The following is a 17,823-nucleotide window of genomic DNA, read 5'->3' on the forward strand; positions in this document are numbered from 1 at the left end:
TCATTCTATCGTAACGCATGCTGTGTCATTTATTGACAATTATTTCGCCATTGTCATGCGATTGTTGTGACTGCGTCGTTGTCTGACAACCACTACCTGCATCAGTAGTCATACCGCCATCGTGATGCCATCGTGGTCGTGTCATCGTCGTTGCTCCCACTTCGTTATACGACTCTTGTCAATCCGCCGTCGTCGCGCCATTGTCGTTCTACATTCGTCGTTATCATATTGTTCTCATACCGTTTTCTCATGTCATTGTTATCATTTCATCGTGTCCTTATAATTGTCGCCATGCATCCGTTCTCATACCGTCGTCGTGATGCCGTCGCGTTAATTACTTCGCGATGCCCTCATGGAGATGCCGTCGTTTTCACATAGTCGTGCCGTTGACGTCATGGCGTCATCGTTACGTTGTCGTTTATCATCGTCATCGCTTCAGTAGCGTTATCCGACTGTCATGCTTGTGATAATATGTAGTACGCGGGAGTTCGAAGCATGAACACATGAAGACAGTGCGCCATGCGATGTCGAAGAGGACACCAACGCTTTGCAAATACCCGCGAGAAAGCCATGATCATCATGGACACCGATTTGGGAGCGTCGACAGTGGCACGTCAAAAAGCGTGGTGCGAGAGGGTGTGGCCCGTGGCGTGAGCAGTGCGCGAGGTTCGACGGAAAAGAGCTTCCTCGCTGGGCGCCCGGCCCATAGAAGCTGCCCGCGTCACTATGCCACACCCTAGTCAAGGCTATCGTCCGCTGAGAGGCTTCCTCGCCCCGCTCTTGCGCTTGGCAACTGGTCCAGGAGGGCTGGTGGTGCTGAACTGGGGTGATCTATCGTTCAGGTGAGTGGCCACAGGGCTACCCCACCAGCTGCGGACGTGACCCGGTGACTGTGGCCGTGGGTTCCCGAGCGAAAACCCCGCCGGAGGGAAACCGGGCGCGCGGAGGCGCCAGCATATCGACTGTTGCACAGGGCCACCTGAGCCCCGAGAGGTGGTCCGATCCTGTTGTCCAAACCTGCTGGTCGTCACTGCTGTCCGACCCCGCTGGCCGACATAGGTTCAACGAGGTCTCCGACACGGCGATACGCGCTTCTGCCTGAACTGTAGGCCAATTATAATTGTCCGATACATATATATAGCTGCATGTCGTCTATGAGGTATTTTGGGGAACTGCCGCGTGTGTGTTCCATTTCTATGTGTTATGTGCGTCAATACAAGCCTGATCTGTGTTTGTGCTTCCGCGTGCTGCTTGTGCCTCTTTCTGGAGTGATCCTGCACTAAATAACATCCCAATGTTATCCTAGTCAGATGATCTTCATTGATCGATGGACCGTCATTTTTCGTCATCACAGAGTCGCTATCAAGTATACCTTGTCATCATGCTGTTGTGGAGGTGCGAGCAAATGCCTTAGCAAAGTGGAGCAATACCGAAGCAACGGAAGTCTCAGAATGAAGACTAAAGGCGCTAAATAAACTTGACTTTAGATACACATTGTGCCCCTATATTGCGCCAACGCAAAACGTATTACCATCGACAGTCAGTAAAAGGGGAGTTCAAGCTCATGTTTTCTTTTATGATGTAAGAAATATTCTTTGTGTGGTTCACTCACAATAATTGGCTGTTGCCTGTGCTCCCATTGAATGTTACCTGTGCTTGGTCAACAGCGAACAGGTTCTATTTTATTTTCTTCTTAAGAGGCCGAAAATCTCTGCCTTTTACCCACCAACTTCAGCGTTCAAGGCCTGTTTCAGTGCAGGAACAAAGTCTTCAGCAGACTTTTGTTCGATAAAAACTACGTCATCGCCCCACAAAGCTCCCCAGAAGACATCACTCACACAGCTAGTAAGCCGGTGCGTATAGGAGCATGTACTACCGCTACATATGTGCCGTTTACTGGCGCTGAACATTATTTTGTGTTTTACCCATTTTCGTATTCTCATTTCTTTTCCTAAGGCCACTAGTGGGTCGCGAAAGCGAATTGCGAGACGCGTTCCTCGCTGACGGCTGACTAGCTCTTTGAGATGTAAGACACATTTATGGCGTCTGAAGGTTTACAAGCAAGGGTCATTAGGTAGTTCTGTATGGCGCTGGCTAGCGCCCCCCCCCTCACCCCGCCCCCAATGCTGACAGTTAGTCGAGTTTGTCCCCGTGGTTCGGTGCGCGTCTCTCGTTGAGATATGCCGAATAGCGTTCTTGTTCCAATGATAATCGAAGTGACTACCACATCGGTGGAAAGCTATAGTTGACTACTTTAACTGCTCTCTTGGCACGGGGCGACCATTAATTCCAATCGCGTACATTACAATCCGTTTCAATCGTTACATTTTAGGACACAGCAATGAAGGCATAAAATTATGACGATAGGAATAACCGGGACAGCATGGTAACGACAGAATGTTAATTTTGGAGCGAATACTTCGCTCACATGCGTAAGCTCCTGCCGCGGACCCCATAAATTCACACCTTACCTGTTGTTTGCACGTTGTCCAATATTTGCAAATCTGTGCGTCTTGATTTCCACTATATCCGGTGTTTTCGGGCAATCTGCCCTTAACGGGCCTATCGGGACAACCTATTTTGAATAATGTGTGCGCTTTGGGGCTCCTCTATCCCCTGATGGCCCAAATTGTTTAAAAATAAATTGTCATTACAACATCATCAGGCCCTTAATCGCGACATCAATTGCTTTGACGTTAGCCCCGACTAAGTCAAAAAATGTGTCTTACTTAAAATGCCGACTTCTCTATATTGGAGTATTCGCGTCATGCCCATTTGCCACCGTGCGGTGTATTTCGCTGTGCTTTGCCGTAGCGTTGACTGACTTTTTCAGTGTGCTTTTGCAGTGACATCGCATGCTCTCTGCGTGTGAGGTAAGCATAAAATTTCATCTGGCGATACCCTAGAAGCAATGCCATGAAGACAGTCGATAACGGTTGGAAATCTCTGCCGTGTAAGTATGTGTAATGGCCTACAACACAATCAACATGCCGTGAATGGGGTAAACTGGTGAGACACGGCTACATATTAGGCCTGAAGCGGGCAGGCTGAATTTCGGCCATGTCGGGCGACGAAGTAACTGCATTTGGATCCTGGCAAAAAAGGTCTGCAGAGCAGCTCGAGGAAGGACCCTTCATTGGTAAAAAAGCGCAAGCTTACTTTCATCTAAAAGTTTTTTGCCTACAGAACTTAATGTGTACCAGTCTACATAAAAAATATCACCGACATTTACGATAGTTCCGAATGAAAAATTGGAGCGCAGCTCTATAAGTGTTTTCATTTCGCGATATAATGGCGAGCGCGGATATGTCACGTGGGGCACGTTGCAAACGGGGCGAAGTGTGACGCGACTGCCTCGCTAATCGGGCATAACGGCAGGCAGCGCGTCGGTCAAGTGCAGGCGCGATTCCCATCAGCCGCCGCAGACAGATATCCACTCATCCAAGGCGTTGTTTACATATATGGTGTCGTGTGACGCGCTCGCCGCATGCCGTCGGTGAACAGAGGACGACACTCTCCTTTGGCGCCATATTACAGTGGTCATCACAAGTGTTGAGCAGCGCTACGCTTGTCTTCTCATGCGGCGCTCCGCGTCCGCTTTCATCGTTCGCTGTGCTTGATTGCTTGGTTACGCCAAGGGGACACACCACCAACGCTCGCCGGAGGAACGGGTGCCTAAGCGAAAATGTTTCAAAGCTGCGATCTGAAATAATTCAATCATGCTTTTCTTTTATGTGAACGTTCTATTCACTAACCTGCTCTTCAGATCAGTGTTATCGTTCAAAATTGTATTTGCTAATAAATATTGTGCTATAAATGTAAACATATATTGAACACGTTTTCGAGATGATGTGCTTTAACATTCGGAGCTAAACACAGCTATTCATTTGTCTTAAAATGAGGCTACCACAGTTCCTCTCATTTCATACATGTATACCCTGAGGGCCTTACGGCATAACGCACAAGGGTCGGCAAGCTACACAATACAAATTAGTTCACATAATAGCCACATGCATTCTAAATAATACAGAGTAAAAGGAAAGTTTAAAGAAAGTGCAATCTCGGCCCCAAGGCAAAGCAAATGTGCATAATAAGAAATATTGGAAAATGATAAATAAAATTATGCAATGAAGGTTACAAGCATTCGAAACGAGCAACACAATATACACAGTTGAAGAAAAGTGTTCAGTCTTGAACTCTGATCGACAACCTTGGGAAGCCATAATTAACAGTTTATATGGCTACTTAAAACTAAGAATACTTGTGCTTGCTTTAAAGCTAGATGAATCAGTCATGATTACGACGTCACTATTCAGTCAAGAAATTTGCTCAACTGCTTCTTGAATGGACTAATAAAGCATAGAGGCTAGCTATTCATGTACATGGTGTTTAGAAATCTGCTCGATTTATATATGTGAAGTTAGCAGAGCTGGAAAAAGAGCCAAAATAAAAGCACCCTGATCCGGCTGTAACGCAAGAGGAGAATCTGCTTGAAATCATCGTACGTAACGTCTCGCGGAATGAAAGGATGCTGCTGTTACAATTGCGTTTCGGATATTTGTGCATGCAACCACGCCGTCAACACGTCTGTCATGTCGTTACTGATTCTTGCGGTCACTGCCATAAAACAAAGACAAATGAGAAATCGCTCCAGCAGTAGACAGGTCTGTAACAGCGAAAAAGGAATATTTGATCTCTATAGGCTGACTCACACTATTCCAACGTGACACCGATTTCGATCTGCTGACTGCCGGTGACAGCGTTTTTTCTTCGTGTTGGGGCTTCTATCACAATGTACCGGCCCTGACAATCTCTCGACAACCGGCGGAGAGCTCGGCATCGGTACAGTGTGAGAGAGGAGCTGACGCGAAGGTCAGAAACGCTGTCACTGACAGTGGGCAGACCAAAATCGGTGTCGGGTAGGCCTAGTTTAAGTAAGCCTTTACCAAGAGCACCAGCTTCCATCCAACACCACTGAAGTACTTATACACATGCCACACGATTCTCTTTGCGGCCGGGAGGCGCCGCATAAAACTCGGGCTGACTGCATCAAGCTCTCTTATTTCGCCACCTGAACAAATACTGCCGGTGTGTGGCACCGGGTGATCAACAAGTTTGAAGAAATGCCTACACAAAGGGACTGTCGATACACTTTTGTGCGGTGTTCTATGTACAGGGTATGGTTTTCAGATTATGCAGAAGTACTAATAATTACCGTTGGCAGATATCACAATTAGAACCCTTGAGCTGGATTACTTGTAGAGGCGGGCAGTGCTCGCACACGAAATTAAAATGAGTAATGATTATTCTCTATGATGTGAGAAATTCTAAGGGGGATTTATGTCTTAAAATGACACTTGGTATAAAAAACGAGAGGGTCACAGGATAATGAAGCATCCCATAATGTAGAGACATCGCACTGAAGTGCTTCGCATTACATCCGATTTCCTTAGCTCCATATAATTTAATGAGAGCATCGCGCATCAGTATTTTCGCATCCTACACTACTGCAATAAACTCCTTGCCGACACAAATCGAACGATTGACTTTGAGCACAACACTGACATACGTGCCTCACCATATGTAGGGCCCTGTAACGTAAAAAAATATTTCAATATATTTGTATTACACTCTCGTGACGTGAAGATTACGTAACGGCCGACGCTAACACCAGGTGGTGATCCGCAGCTTTGAATAGCCGAGTCACACGCACTCCTGGGTAATTTCATTTTCGTCAATTTCATTTGCTTTAAAAACGAATAACATTTCCCACACTGAGCTGTCTTTCTTTTCTAATTGCTTGACAAGAGGCGAAGAGCACACTCAAGAGGAGGGGGTTTGGGTGGGGCCGAGCCAGCGCAGTGAAAATAGTTAACCGGATGAGAAGGGTCGTGACGGCATCTGCAATTGGGTCGCAACCCTTTACTTCATTCAAGCATACGCTCATCCGACATATGCTCATCTCATTATTCTTGAATCAATCGCTGCAGTTTGTACATATATATGAGACGTGACAAAACTGCACTTACAGCACTGGCATCCACAGTACCACCTCCCTTTTGATTTGCATTTTACAAAATAGTCTTCACCCGCACAATACTTTTGCCACAACGGAACACAGTCCTTTTGCTCGTCAACTGTAATAGCACAAATTCAAGGTCAGTGAGAGCAATCCTGAGAAAAATGTTATGTTTTCAACTTTACTCTGTTCGTATATAGCGCTAAAATATTGTGTTAGCAACAAGCTAATGGAAGCTCGAAATAATATCGAATTAAGAGAGCGTGTTCACCTAGAAGTGAAACAAATTAAACTGTGCGAAGTATAAAAGAATCATAGTTATATACATTACAAATCAAAACTATTTTTGTACTTCTTGGTTTGCGGTAATCGTTCGTGGCAGCAATGCAAGAAGATACACATGGCAGTTTGACTGCTGCTGCGTGGTGACCATTTTCTTTAGATGATGAATAAACCTTGCAAGATACTTCCTATGGACCCCAGCTCAGTACCTTACTGTAATCTACGAGGAATCCTTAGACTCTGGTCAAGTACCAACTAAATGGAAAACGGCCAAAGTCCTGCCTTTGCAAAATCACGTGATAAACAACTTCTAACTACAGGCCGATATCTCTCACAAGCCAGCCATGAAATAAGTTAGAGCACATTATTCACAAACATATAATACAATTCCTTAATTCTAATGATGCTCTAACATCTACCCAGCATGTTTTCCGTCGTTGTTATAGCAGTGTAACAAAATTAGTTGACTTTGTTCGTGATATCGCTTCTAACCTAGACATAAGTAATCAAGTGAATGCCATCTTTATTGACTTGCCTGAAGCTTTTGACTCTGCGAATCTTTCTAAACTGCTAGTAAAATTAAACGTCCTATTCAATAATCCCTCTCTTGTTTCTAGGATAGCCGGTTTTCCTAATTATCGCTCACAGTTTGTTTCGTTTCACTCATTGGAATAAACTCCTGTCGACGTAACGTCAGGCATTCCTCAGGGATCCGTATTAGGCCTTTTATCATTTCTAATATACATGATTGATTTACCTCGAAGTGCCTCAAATAAAATCAGACTTTATGCAGATGACTGCGTATTATACGATTCTGTAACTCCATTTGTGACCACCACCGTCTTTCCCAATCCCTGATGCGTTTCTGCGCTTGGTGAAAAACGTTGCAAATGAACATCGACTATAGTAAAACAGTCGTGGTGTCATTTGCCAGTAGACTGAGCCCCCTTTCGTTCGGTTATTCTCTGGATGGCATCCAACTTAAAGGAGTGTCTCAATATACATACTTAGGTGTCATTCTAACGGAATATCTTTCATGGTCTAAACATATGAAATATGTCAATGGGAGAGCCCTAAAAAATAGGTTTTTGTGCCCCGTTTAGCTTAAAGCCCTCGCGATACTGAACTTCTATTATATCAAACGTCAATGCGCCCTGTTCTATAACGTTCATCTGTCGTTTGGCTCCCCTACAAACAATGTGAAATAGGCTCACTCAATAGCGTTCAACCAAAATCTATCCATTTCATTTGCCGAAACAGCAGCCGCACGTTCTGAGCAACACAGGATCAGCAGTCTGAACATTGAGCCATTACTTTCACGTTATCACAGTGAAGTATTAAATCATTTATATGCAATAATGAATTTCACAACTGGTCTGTTTGAGTGTAACTATACAAGATTTGCCAATGCAAGTTGTACGCTTAGCTCCGACGCCATGAACATAACACCTATTTACGCCCGTAGTACCACATTCAAGTACAGTTTTGTTCCACGTACAATAGAGCTTTGAAATTCTCTACCAAGCAACATGCGTTCACTCTCAACAAAAAGATTTTATAGCTACCACTGGTAAGCACTTCGATAACATGTAAAGCGCATCTTTTTGATCATTCATTGTTTTGTGTATATCTATGTCTGTTAATGCGTAATATAAACTAATGTATATTAACCAGCCCTGTTGTAGCCCCATATTGGTCTGCAGTATGTGTAAATGAAAAAAATTAAAATTAATATATAACCTCTTAACCCATTACAGCCCAGCGCACTTTCAAAAGTACAGTACCATTTTCATTTTTCAATAATTAAAAACAAAACGCAGCCTTCCTTGGTATGCTATTTTGCTAAAAAGAGTCCTGCGAAGACGACCGCATGGTCGTTGTTGTCAGCTGCGTGATGTGTTTGATCTATTCATCACCAAACTCGGAAAAGTGCTGAACATAACGGGTGCTAGCTCTACTTGCAACTTCTTTACTCATTGTCAAGCATAGTATATGCTTCTGGAAGCAGAAGTTTTAAGTAAGTTTTCGAAAAGAAGGGGGTACACGATGAACGCATGACATTTCATAAACAATACATCTTTATGCTGTCGCAATAAAACGAATGCAGCTATACTTTGTAAAGTACAGTGCCTTTATGCGTATGCTAGAGGGATCTGCTTGATATGAAAGCACAAATGATGATATTTTTACCTGTATCTTGTGACAATATTTTGCTGGCTACAAGAAATTCAGTCTGTTGCAGGAAAAATTGTATTGAGAATTACTTCAACATTGCTACTATTCCTCCTGGTTCCTTTGTTGCTGCCAACAAAAATGACGATGGTCTTGTCTTCTCAATCAATAAAATATTGAGCAGCATTAGTGTATATTTAGAAAAATTTAAACCACTTAGATATCGTAAGAAAAATATTTAAAAAGAAAGGTTATTCATGCATCTTTATTACAACTTGAGAAATGAGTGGGACCGAACAGAAAACAACAAAGATAATGTATATTCCTATGCCAATCGAGATAAGTGATGTAATAAAAGTAGGGCAACCAACATTAGTGAACCAGACATAGACCCCACTTCTTGAAATTAGTGAAAATTATAAAGAAAACGACATCCAGCAATCATACAACAGCATTATAATGCGAGAACCAACGGTCAATGGAGCAGACGTCCCAAGTCTCTTGAATGTTTCAATTATCCCTGAACCAAATTATGAATGATTTAGTTTTGAACGCCTGAATTGATCGTCAAGTGCCGGTATCGATCTTTGTCAATAATACATTTGTTTGCGCGCCTCTGAAAGCAACAGCAAAGCCCATCCTTATTACTTGATGGAGTCATGTTACATACTTGATAAGGAAAACCACCTCCATAACAAACAATATTTCTCACTAAATTCTAATCTTACTAGCAGAAGGTTATGCGGGCTTGCGCATAATTTCACTTGACTCTTCGCTGGAAGTCTGTACTTTTCTTGCCCTTGTTTTCGATCTCCCAAAAGGTTTACCCTTGTCTTATTTTTTTTCTCAACCTATGTAACCATTTAATAAAATGCACTGCTATCATTCAGCGCATCCGTTCCTCGTCCAGTACCATCGCTAATTTCCTATTTAATGCTCCGTTCACACTCACCATTTCTAACATTAGTTTCTCCTGGATCCTACCACATTAGGAACTGCGTTTTAGTTAGTTCCGCAACGTGTTTTTCTTTTCCGCGAATACCAGACTGCACCTTTGCACTACAATATCTTCTATTATGACTGGTAATATGACTAGAATAACTGGTGAGGTTTATACATTGCTAAATAGCGGCCATGTCCTCTGCTATAGAAGTCTCCTAGATAAGAACCAATACGGGGTAGGATTCTTAATCTATCAGGAGATAGCCGGCAGCAATGTAGAATTCTACAGCAGTATTGAGAGGGTAGCTGTAGTCGTAATCAATCTAATAAGAGGTATAGATTAAAGGTACTACAAACCTACGCTCCAATCTCCAGTCACGATGATTAGGAACTATAGAAGTTTTATGAAGATGTTGAATTAGCGATGAAAAAAGTGCAAACTCAGGATACTGTACTAGTGGGCGACTTTGATGCAGAAGTGCGGGAAAACCATGCTGGTGAACAAGCAATTGGCAACTACGGCGTCGATTCTAGGAACGCCACAGGAGAGGTGCTGGTAGAATTCGAAGAAAGAAATAAGCTTCGAATAATGAACACCTTTTTCAGGAAGCGTAGCTACAGAAAGTGTGCCTGGAAAAGCCCTAATGGTGAAACAAGAAATGAAATTGACAACATACTTTCTACTCATCCCAGCATAGTGCAGGATATAGAAGTGATAGGTTGGGTAAAGTGAAGTGATCATAGGTTAGTGAGGGCTAGGATTCACCTCAGTTTGAAGAGAGAAACAGCAAAATTGGTCAAGAAGAAACAGGTCAACATAGAGGCAATAAAGGTCAAAGGAGACATATTCAGGCTGGAGGTCGCAAACAAATATGCAGCCATAGAAAAGAGCGATGACGATGACATATAGCTAATGAATGAAACCTAACCAGGCTGACTTCAGAGGCAGCGATTGAAGTTGGAGGCAAGACACCAAGACAATCAGTAGGCAAGCTGTCTCAAGTAACAAAGGACCTAATATAGAAAAGATAAAGAATGACAGTGTCCAACGGATAGGCGAAAATAAGTGATATCCGAAATTATACCATGTGACAGACTGATGAAGCGGTAAAAGTGGACGCATCCTGAAATCAGTGAGAAAGCAACTTGGCATAGGGCAAACCAAGATGTATGCACTGAAAGATAAACAGGGTAATAGTATCAGCCATCTCGAAGATAAACTAAGAGAACCGAAAGAATTCTATACTGTTCTGTACAATACCCAGGGGAGTCAGGATACATCCATAAGGCACAGTAATGAACAGGATACAGAAAGTCCTGTATCTAGCGATACGGTGAGAAGGGCCTTGCAAGACGCCAAATGAGAAGGACGGGCAGGACAAGATCGAATAACATGCGATTTAATCAAAGATGGAGGAGACATGATGCTTGGAAAACAGGTGGCTCTTTATGCGAAGTGCTTATTGACTGCAAGGGTCCTAGAAAAGTGGAGGAATACAAACATTATACTAATCTTCAAAAAGGGAGACGTTAAATAATTGAAAAATTGGAAATAATATCAAATATTTACCAAAATAATATCTAATAGAATGAGGGCAACACTCGACTTTAGTCAACCAAGGGAAAAGCCTGGCCTCAAGAAAGGCTAATCTACAATGAATCACATCCGTGCCATTAATCAGGTTATCAAGAAATTCGGAGAGTACACTAAACCTCTTCATATCGCTTTCATAGATTACGAAAAGGCATTTGACTCAATAGAGATATCAGCAGTCATAGAGCCAATACGTAATCAAGGAGTACAGAACGCTTACGTAAATACCTTCGAAAATATCTACAGAGGTTCTACAGCTACCTTAGTTCTGCACAAGAAAAGTAGGCAGATACCAAGAAAGAAAGAGGTTAGATAGGGAGACACAATCTCTCCAATGCTATTCACTGCGTGCTTGGAAGAAGTATTGAAGCTATTATACTTGGACGGTTTAGGAGTAAGAATCGACGGCGAATATCTCAGCAAGCTTCGGTTTGCCGATGATATTGTTTTATTCAGCAACAATGCAGACGAGTTACAACAAATGATTGCGTACCTTGCCAGAGAAAGTGTAAGAGTAGGGTTGAAGATTAATATTCAGAAGACAAAGATGATGATAAATAGCCGGGCAAAGATACAAGAGTTCAGGATCGCCAGTCAGCCTCTGGAGTCTGTGAAGGAGTACGTTTGCCCAGGTTAATTAATCACAGCGAAACCTTATCATGAGAAGCCCATTCATCGAAGAATAAATGGGCTTCATCGAAGAATAAACATGGTTTAGATCGCATACGGCAGTCATTGCCAGCTCCTTAGTGGAAGCTTAACATTATCATTGAAAAGGAAGGTGTACAATCAGTGCATTTGACCTGTGCTGACATATGGGGCAGGGACTTGGAGACTGACAAAGAAGCTAGAGAACCAGTTAAGGACAGCGCAAAGAGCGATGGAACGAAGATTGCTAGGCATAACGTTAAGAGACAGAACGAGAGCGGTTTGGATCAGAGAGCAAACGGGTATAGACAATATTCTAATTGACATCAAGAGAAAATAATGGAGCTCGGCAGGTCAGGTAATGCGCCGGTTAATAACCGTTGGACCACGAGGGTTAGAGAATGAGTACGAAGAGAAGCAAAACGCAGTCGAGAACGGCAGAAGACTAGGTGGAGCGATAAAATTAGGAAATCCGGCAGCGCTAGTTGGAATCGATTGGCTCAGGACAGGAGTAATTGGAGATCGCAGGGAGAGGCCTTCGTCCTGCAGTGGACATAAAACAGGAAGGGGATGATGATGGTGAAATCTACGTTATTTTCTTTGCAGCTATTATAAAGGATAGGTAAATTATTAGCCTGTCCTGGAAGTTTGGGAAACTTGCGATGTCTTTGATAGTAGGGGTCATTTGCCGTCCGTCTGGTATTAATATGGCGCGATTACAGAATCTAAGTGAATTTTTGCACAGTTATAACACTTCTGCATCCAACTTTATCTGCATGGGCGATTTTCATGCTCAAGGTGTTGATTGGTTTTCTATGAAAGTGAGCGGACACGAAGTAGCAATTAGGAGAGAGTTGGTCCGCATCTCTTTGTCCTGCGACCTACACCAGATCACTCAGGATTTCACTCGGCAAACTTCAGTCTTTTATCTTCTTTTTTTTACTACATCTCTTTTTATTGTCGGTTATGAATGCGATGTTATTGATGGAATATGTAACCACGATGCTCTGTTAATTTCAGTTTTAGGCATTTTCCCCAAATCCCGGTATACCTACTGCAGATTTCAATCAGGTCAAGTCAAGTCAAGCTAAAATGATAGATTAGAGCTCGGTAATCTCTAAGGCGTCAATATTATCGCGAACAGAGCAGGACAGGTAAATGCAGGACATGACGACAGACCCTCCCGTGACATTCAAGCACTTGCATGATGGCGAAAGCACTCCTCAGTTAATTTCTGTCACTAGTACTCAACTAGTCATTGCAAAAAACATCCTTGTATTGTATTGTAAGGTTAAATAAAATGCACTTCTCCAATTCTTTTTCTTATTTAGAAAAAGGAACTCATTCAAATTACTGTTGACAATAACGCGGGCGGTCGAAAGGTTTCGTTTTCGCTCGACGCTGCACCGCCCACTCTTTCTTGTTTCACTATTTTCCGGAGCGTGTAGCGCTGCTCTGGTTTTGCGGGCTCGCGAGACTCGCACAACCTGCAAGTAGCCGAGAATTCAAATTGCATGGGATGTCGCGGGATGCGCAAACGCACCATGCCACTTGACCAAAAAGCAGCTGCAGTGACGAATCCACCGCTCTTTCTTGGCTCGGTGCCGCCCTCTGTCGGGCGCTGTTCTACTTACTCATTGACGGCAGCAAAGAGCAGCAATGGTGTTTACAACGTCACCACTCCCCCGGTTGGGTGGCGGGAAATTTGAATTTTGACAAAGGTATTCGGGCCCTTCAGATCCAATTTTTTGTAAACTGTGTCTTTTCCTGGCACGAAACAATTATTGCGATGTTTCTGGAAAGGTATGCAAACAGTCTACGCCGACTTACTATTTGCCTTTAGTGTCTCTTTAACCTAACTGACTGAATCCGATTATGATATCATCAGATCTTTAGACATAAGTTACCAGATTGATGCTATATTTATAGACATTGCGAAGGCCTTCGACGCTGTCTCAAAAGTTAAACTTATGCACCAACTATGGGCTATAATAAAATGCGTCATCGTTCGTTGTATATGGGGTATTTTTCCAGAGCTCACAATGTATACGTTTCAACTCTACTAACTCACCGTTTATTCCTGTTTCCTAAAAGTTCCTCGAGGGTCCGCACTGGGTCATCTTTTATTCCTTTTTTATAATGATCTCCTCCTACGCAACTCAATTAAAATACACCTATTCCTAGAAGATTGCACTTTATATCATACTGTTGAATCTCAAACTGATCATGTTGTCCTTAGCAATTCATTGCCTGTCTTCTGCAACTGGTCCAAAGCATGTCAAATAAATGCCGACTTTTTCAAAACAGCTTTGATGTCTTTGGATGCTCATGCCCTGCCTTCTTTGCCTATGTCTTCAAATTATTATAATAAATATAGTGTTATAATTAAAATATTCCGGTATCCTACTTACACACGATTTGTCATGGTGGAAGCACGCTGATGTCATCTGTAACAAGGTCCTTAACAATGTAGGGTAGTTGCATCATATGCTGCATTTTCCTCCTCAAGAAACTACACTGCGGACATATAACACTCTCATTCGTCCCATTCTCAAATACCGCTGCGCTGCATGGAATCCATACAATGATAAGGACGTTTTGCCGTCTCTCTTCCCCTACTTGGTCTCACTCCTCCTGCAGCGCGTCTCAAACTTGAATGCCTAACATTCCTACATATGTTAATCGATTCTCCTCGTCTCTCCTCTCTAGATAACTATCTGAATTTTTCCAAACCCTGTTCTACTAGGAGTCAAAACGACCTAAATGTCGCAACCTTTTTCGCTCGCACTGTTTCTGTTAGAAACAGGTTTTTTCCATGAACAATTCAAGTCTGGAATTCTTTACAGAACAACATCCGTTCACCACCACTGAAAGAATTCACGCAAGTTTGTTTATAAATGATGGTATGTTTGTTGTCCATGCCGCTCCTGCAATAACACCAATGAGGCTGCAGTATGAATGAACGAATAAATAAATAAATAAAAAAAATAATTTTTTCTCCACACGTCGTAATTGTTCATACTCGCGACCTGCATAGCTCCCATTGCATCGTTTGCCATTATTGCTTTCTATGCGCCCCCTCATTCTCCACTGGAACCGTTGTTTAACCAGTTTGAAGTTTGAATATCTGACATGGGGCTCCCATTTTTTGTCATTGCCGGTTACTTTCTTGCCAAGCTATGGGGCCAGTTGACGATGACGGTCACGGAGCACGCAAATATCGCAGTTTTGCGTCCAAATATCATCAAGGAAATCTCACTAGCACCGCTGTGCACCTACCTTTCAATCATTCTGTCGTGAAATCTCCACGGACATCATAGTTCCACACTTTGCTATCGTCTGATGCGGCTGCATCTGGGCCCGCATTCACAAAGAGCCCTTACGCAGAATCATTAACGAAGCGAAAATTCAGCAATATCTTTTACTGGATATATTGCTAACGAAGGGGGCCTGTAAATCCATGAGTAACAGCACTAATGGACAATATTTTATTTTAATTTGGTCCCTCATCTGTAAGCTATTCCCGAACACTGTCCGATAAAAAGTTCATTTAGCTTCAGCAGTCAAAAACACACATAAAACAAAATACCTTACCAACTTCGGAACAACAAAAATTTGGAATCGTTTTAAAGATGTCAATGGATTCAATTGGTCGCGCGAATGGCTCTTCATTCACATGACACTTGATTGCTTGTCATTAATAAATGCTTCCCTCTCTTAGATATTTCGTGGAATAGTTTATTCTGTTACCGGGAGTAAGTAGGCAATAATTATCTTTGTGTGGGAAGAAGACTGAAAAACGAAAACTATAGGCCTTAGAATCAAATTTTGCACAAATATTTTAGCAGCTGGGATGATGTTAGCTGAAACAACTTGCATTATAGTTATTGCCATCAGATATTTTTCTTAATTTTTCATAAACCTGTTCAGTTAGATTTGTCATGTCTGCGAACAGAGTGCGTCGCGCATCAGTCAATCAGTTTCTTTTCTCCAATGAAATTTTAATGATGCTTACCACATCTCCTGTAGGTTACGTGTTCACTTTTGATGAAGCAGCTGAATTTAAAACCTTGACTCATGCACTTTTCTATATTCTTGTTGGGATACCTTGGATTATCTGAGGAAAGAAGTCCTTACACTTATAACACACATGGCAAGCTCGGTAAAAAATCTGGCTGTAGAAAATCATGCAGGGATTGCACTGGTGGTGGATGTGAGCATGTAGCACACTTATAACGCACGTGTACATCACTCGCAATATTGTACGCCTGACGCCTACCGGCACAAAAGTTTGAAAATGTGACGAAGGTATTCAAGTCAGCGGGATGCTACGCTTGTTGTACTTATATAAAATTCGTGCCTGAGCAAAAAGCAATGTGCTAATTATTATATAATGTTTTCAAAGGTTGTAAAAAAATCTGTATTCAGCTCGCTCAAGGTGGAATGAACAATTATACTGAGGCGCACATAAAAGAGCGTTCAGTCGTTGTCTCGCGGTAGACAACTATGGCCTAATTGGGATATGACACTACCAAGAAACATTCGGCATAACTTTCATCTTCTTTATTGGACGAATATGCTTGAACAAAAGCTAGCTCCTTTTCCTACACAGCACAAGCAGAAGAGAATCAAAAGAAACGCTCAGAGAGGGACATTAGATGCAGCAGGAAGATAACAGAAACGTACAGTATGTAGATGTGAGTTAATAAAGGGAAAATCAGACATCCGTCCGTTCGTAGCAATTGCTACAAAGGAAACCCATACGGGTTTCCTCGAAAGAAAAGCCTCATAGTTGAAGAAAAATTCGTCCTGGTCCAGGACTGGAACCCGGGACCACCGCCTTTCCGGGACAGCCGCTCTACCATCTCAGCTAACCAGATGACTAGCAGATGGAAGGGCGAAGTCGAATTTGTAGACCACACGAAGCAAAGGCAAGAGTTTGACGTTTGATGTCAGTTGTTACACTGCAAGCAGAAAATAAGAATTACTGCAGCATGATTGAAAAAATTGTGTAAAATGCTGACTCCTCATATCATGATGCACCATTGTATAACACCCATAATAAGCGTTTATATATTCGTAAAGAACTTTTTTGCCGATCAGCTTGAATAGCCCTATCTGGTTTTCGTTGGGCTGCTTATGCTACAGCGGATGACGCTTCCGGAGAGACATTGAATTCCTCCGAGTAGGCACGGTGGCACACTAACAGTTGGTTATGCTCATTGGAGTCCAGTTCTTGTCATGTAGCTTACTGCTCTGGCGTCCTCGTTATCGCCGCATATACCTTTCGTCGTAACAGAACAAACTTCGCAGTTCCAAATGCAACCTTGCTTTCCAGCAACTTGCAACGAATGCAGCCCATGTTCGGACATTTACTCAAATTTATTCCTTCTTTTATGAAAGCGGAATGATGTTCCAGCCTGCGTCATTTTTCGTGCTGATACTGGGCGTTTTAGGCCTGCCATGTAATCACTTCCCTGATTGCGTCATCTGCTTCTATTATCTGTAGCAAAATCTTTTGAATGTTTTCGTTTACGTCTTAATGTATTTTTCGAGTTGTCTGCCTGTTTTTGCTTCCCATGTCTAATACCCTGAAACGTTGCTGCGACTGTTTGTACACATACGCTCAATATTTCTCGACCGCTATATTTGGTGTTTCCACGTTTTTATTTCTTCAGTTTTTCTACTTCTTAACCTTTGTATGTGCCGATTTTGTTAGTTTTTACCTTTTTCTTGGTTTGTGTTATTGTATTAAACCATTACTATGCTTAATGCAGTTGTATTGTGTTTCTGCTAATTTGTATGGTCGCCCTTCCATCATGTAAAATCCCTCTTGGAGGCAGACTTGAGGTATTGTAAATAAATAAATAAATAAATAGACAAATTCATATTTGCTTTCTTCACACATTGCAAGACATTTTGGAAACTAATGTACGAAAATTTTGGCGCATCAATACCTTCGAACTTGTGAAATACGTACCTCTTGTAGGGGATTCCGTTAACCCATTTGCCTTTACGCTTCAGTGCAAACCTTCTCAACGTACATTTTGAAAATACCTGTTGTACGGGTACAAATGTAATTACACCATTTTCACATAGCTATGAATATCTTTTACTGTATCGCATTGCTACTGGTTTCTCTGGTACTGCCAACCTAATAAACAAC

General features: G+C 42.4%; 1 protein-coding gene across 13 annotated transcripts in view; it reads right to left on the reverse strand.

Moving 5' to 3' along the window:
* The window catches only part of LOC142590575 (uncharacterized), a 95,376-nt gene that overhangs the window by 43,149 nt on the left and 34,404 nt on the right, over positions 1–17,823 (reverse strand). For 8 of the 13 annotated variants that reach the window (XM_075702877.1, XM_075702868.1, XM_075702865.1 and 5 more), the window contains 2 exons: positions 15,673–15,774; positions 6,030–6,137 (listed from right to left, as the gene is read on the reverse strand). The exons of 2 other annotated variants lie outside the window; for them this stretch is intronic. In XM_075702877.1, the coding sequence (XP_075558992.1) occupies positions 6,030–6,137; positions 15,673–15,774 (210 nt within the window). The remainder of the gene's footprint in view (positions 1–6,029; positions 6,138–15,672; positions 15,775–17,823) is intronic. 3 more of the 13 variants (XM_075702872.1, XM_075702870.1, XM_075702869.1) reach the window with 1 other exon arrangement.

Source organism: Dermacentor variabilis, chromosome 8 (genome assembly GCF_050947875.1).
Source record: "Dermacentor variabilis isolate Ectoservices chromosome 8, ASM5094787v1, whole genome shotgun sequence".
Classification (NCBI taxonomy): domain Eukaryota; kingdom Metazoa; phylum Arthropoda; class Arachnida; order Ixodida; family Ixodidae; genus Dermacentor; species Dermacentor variabilis.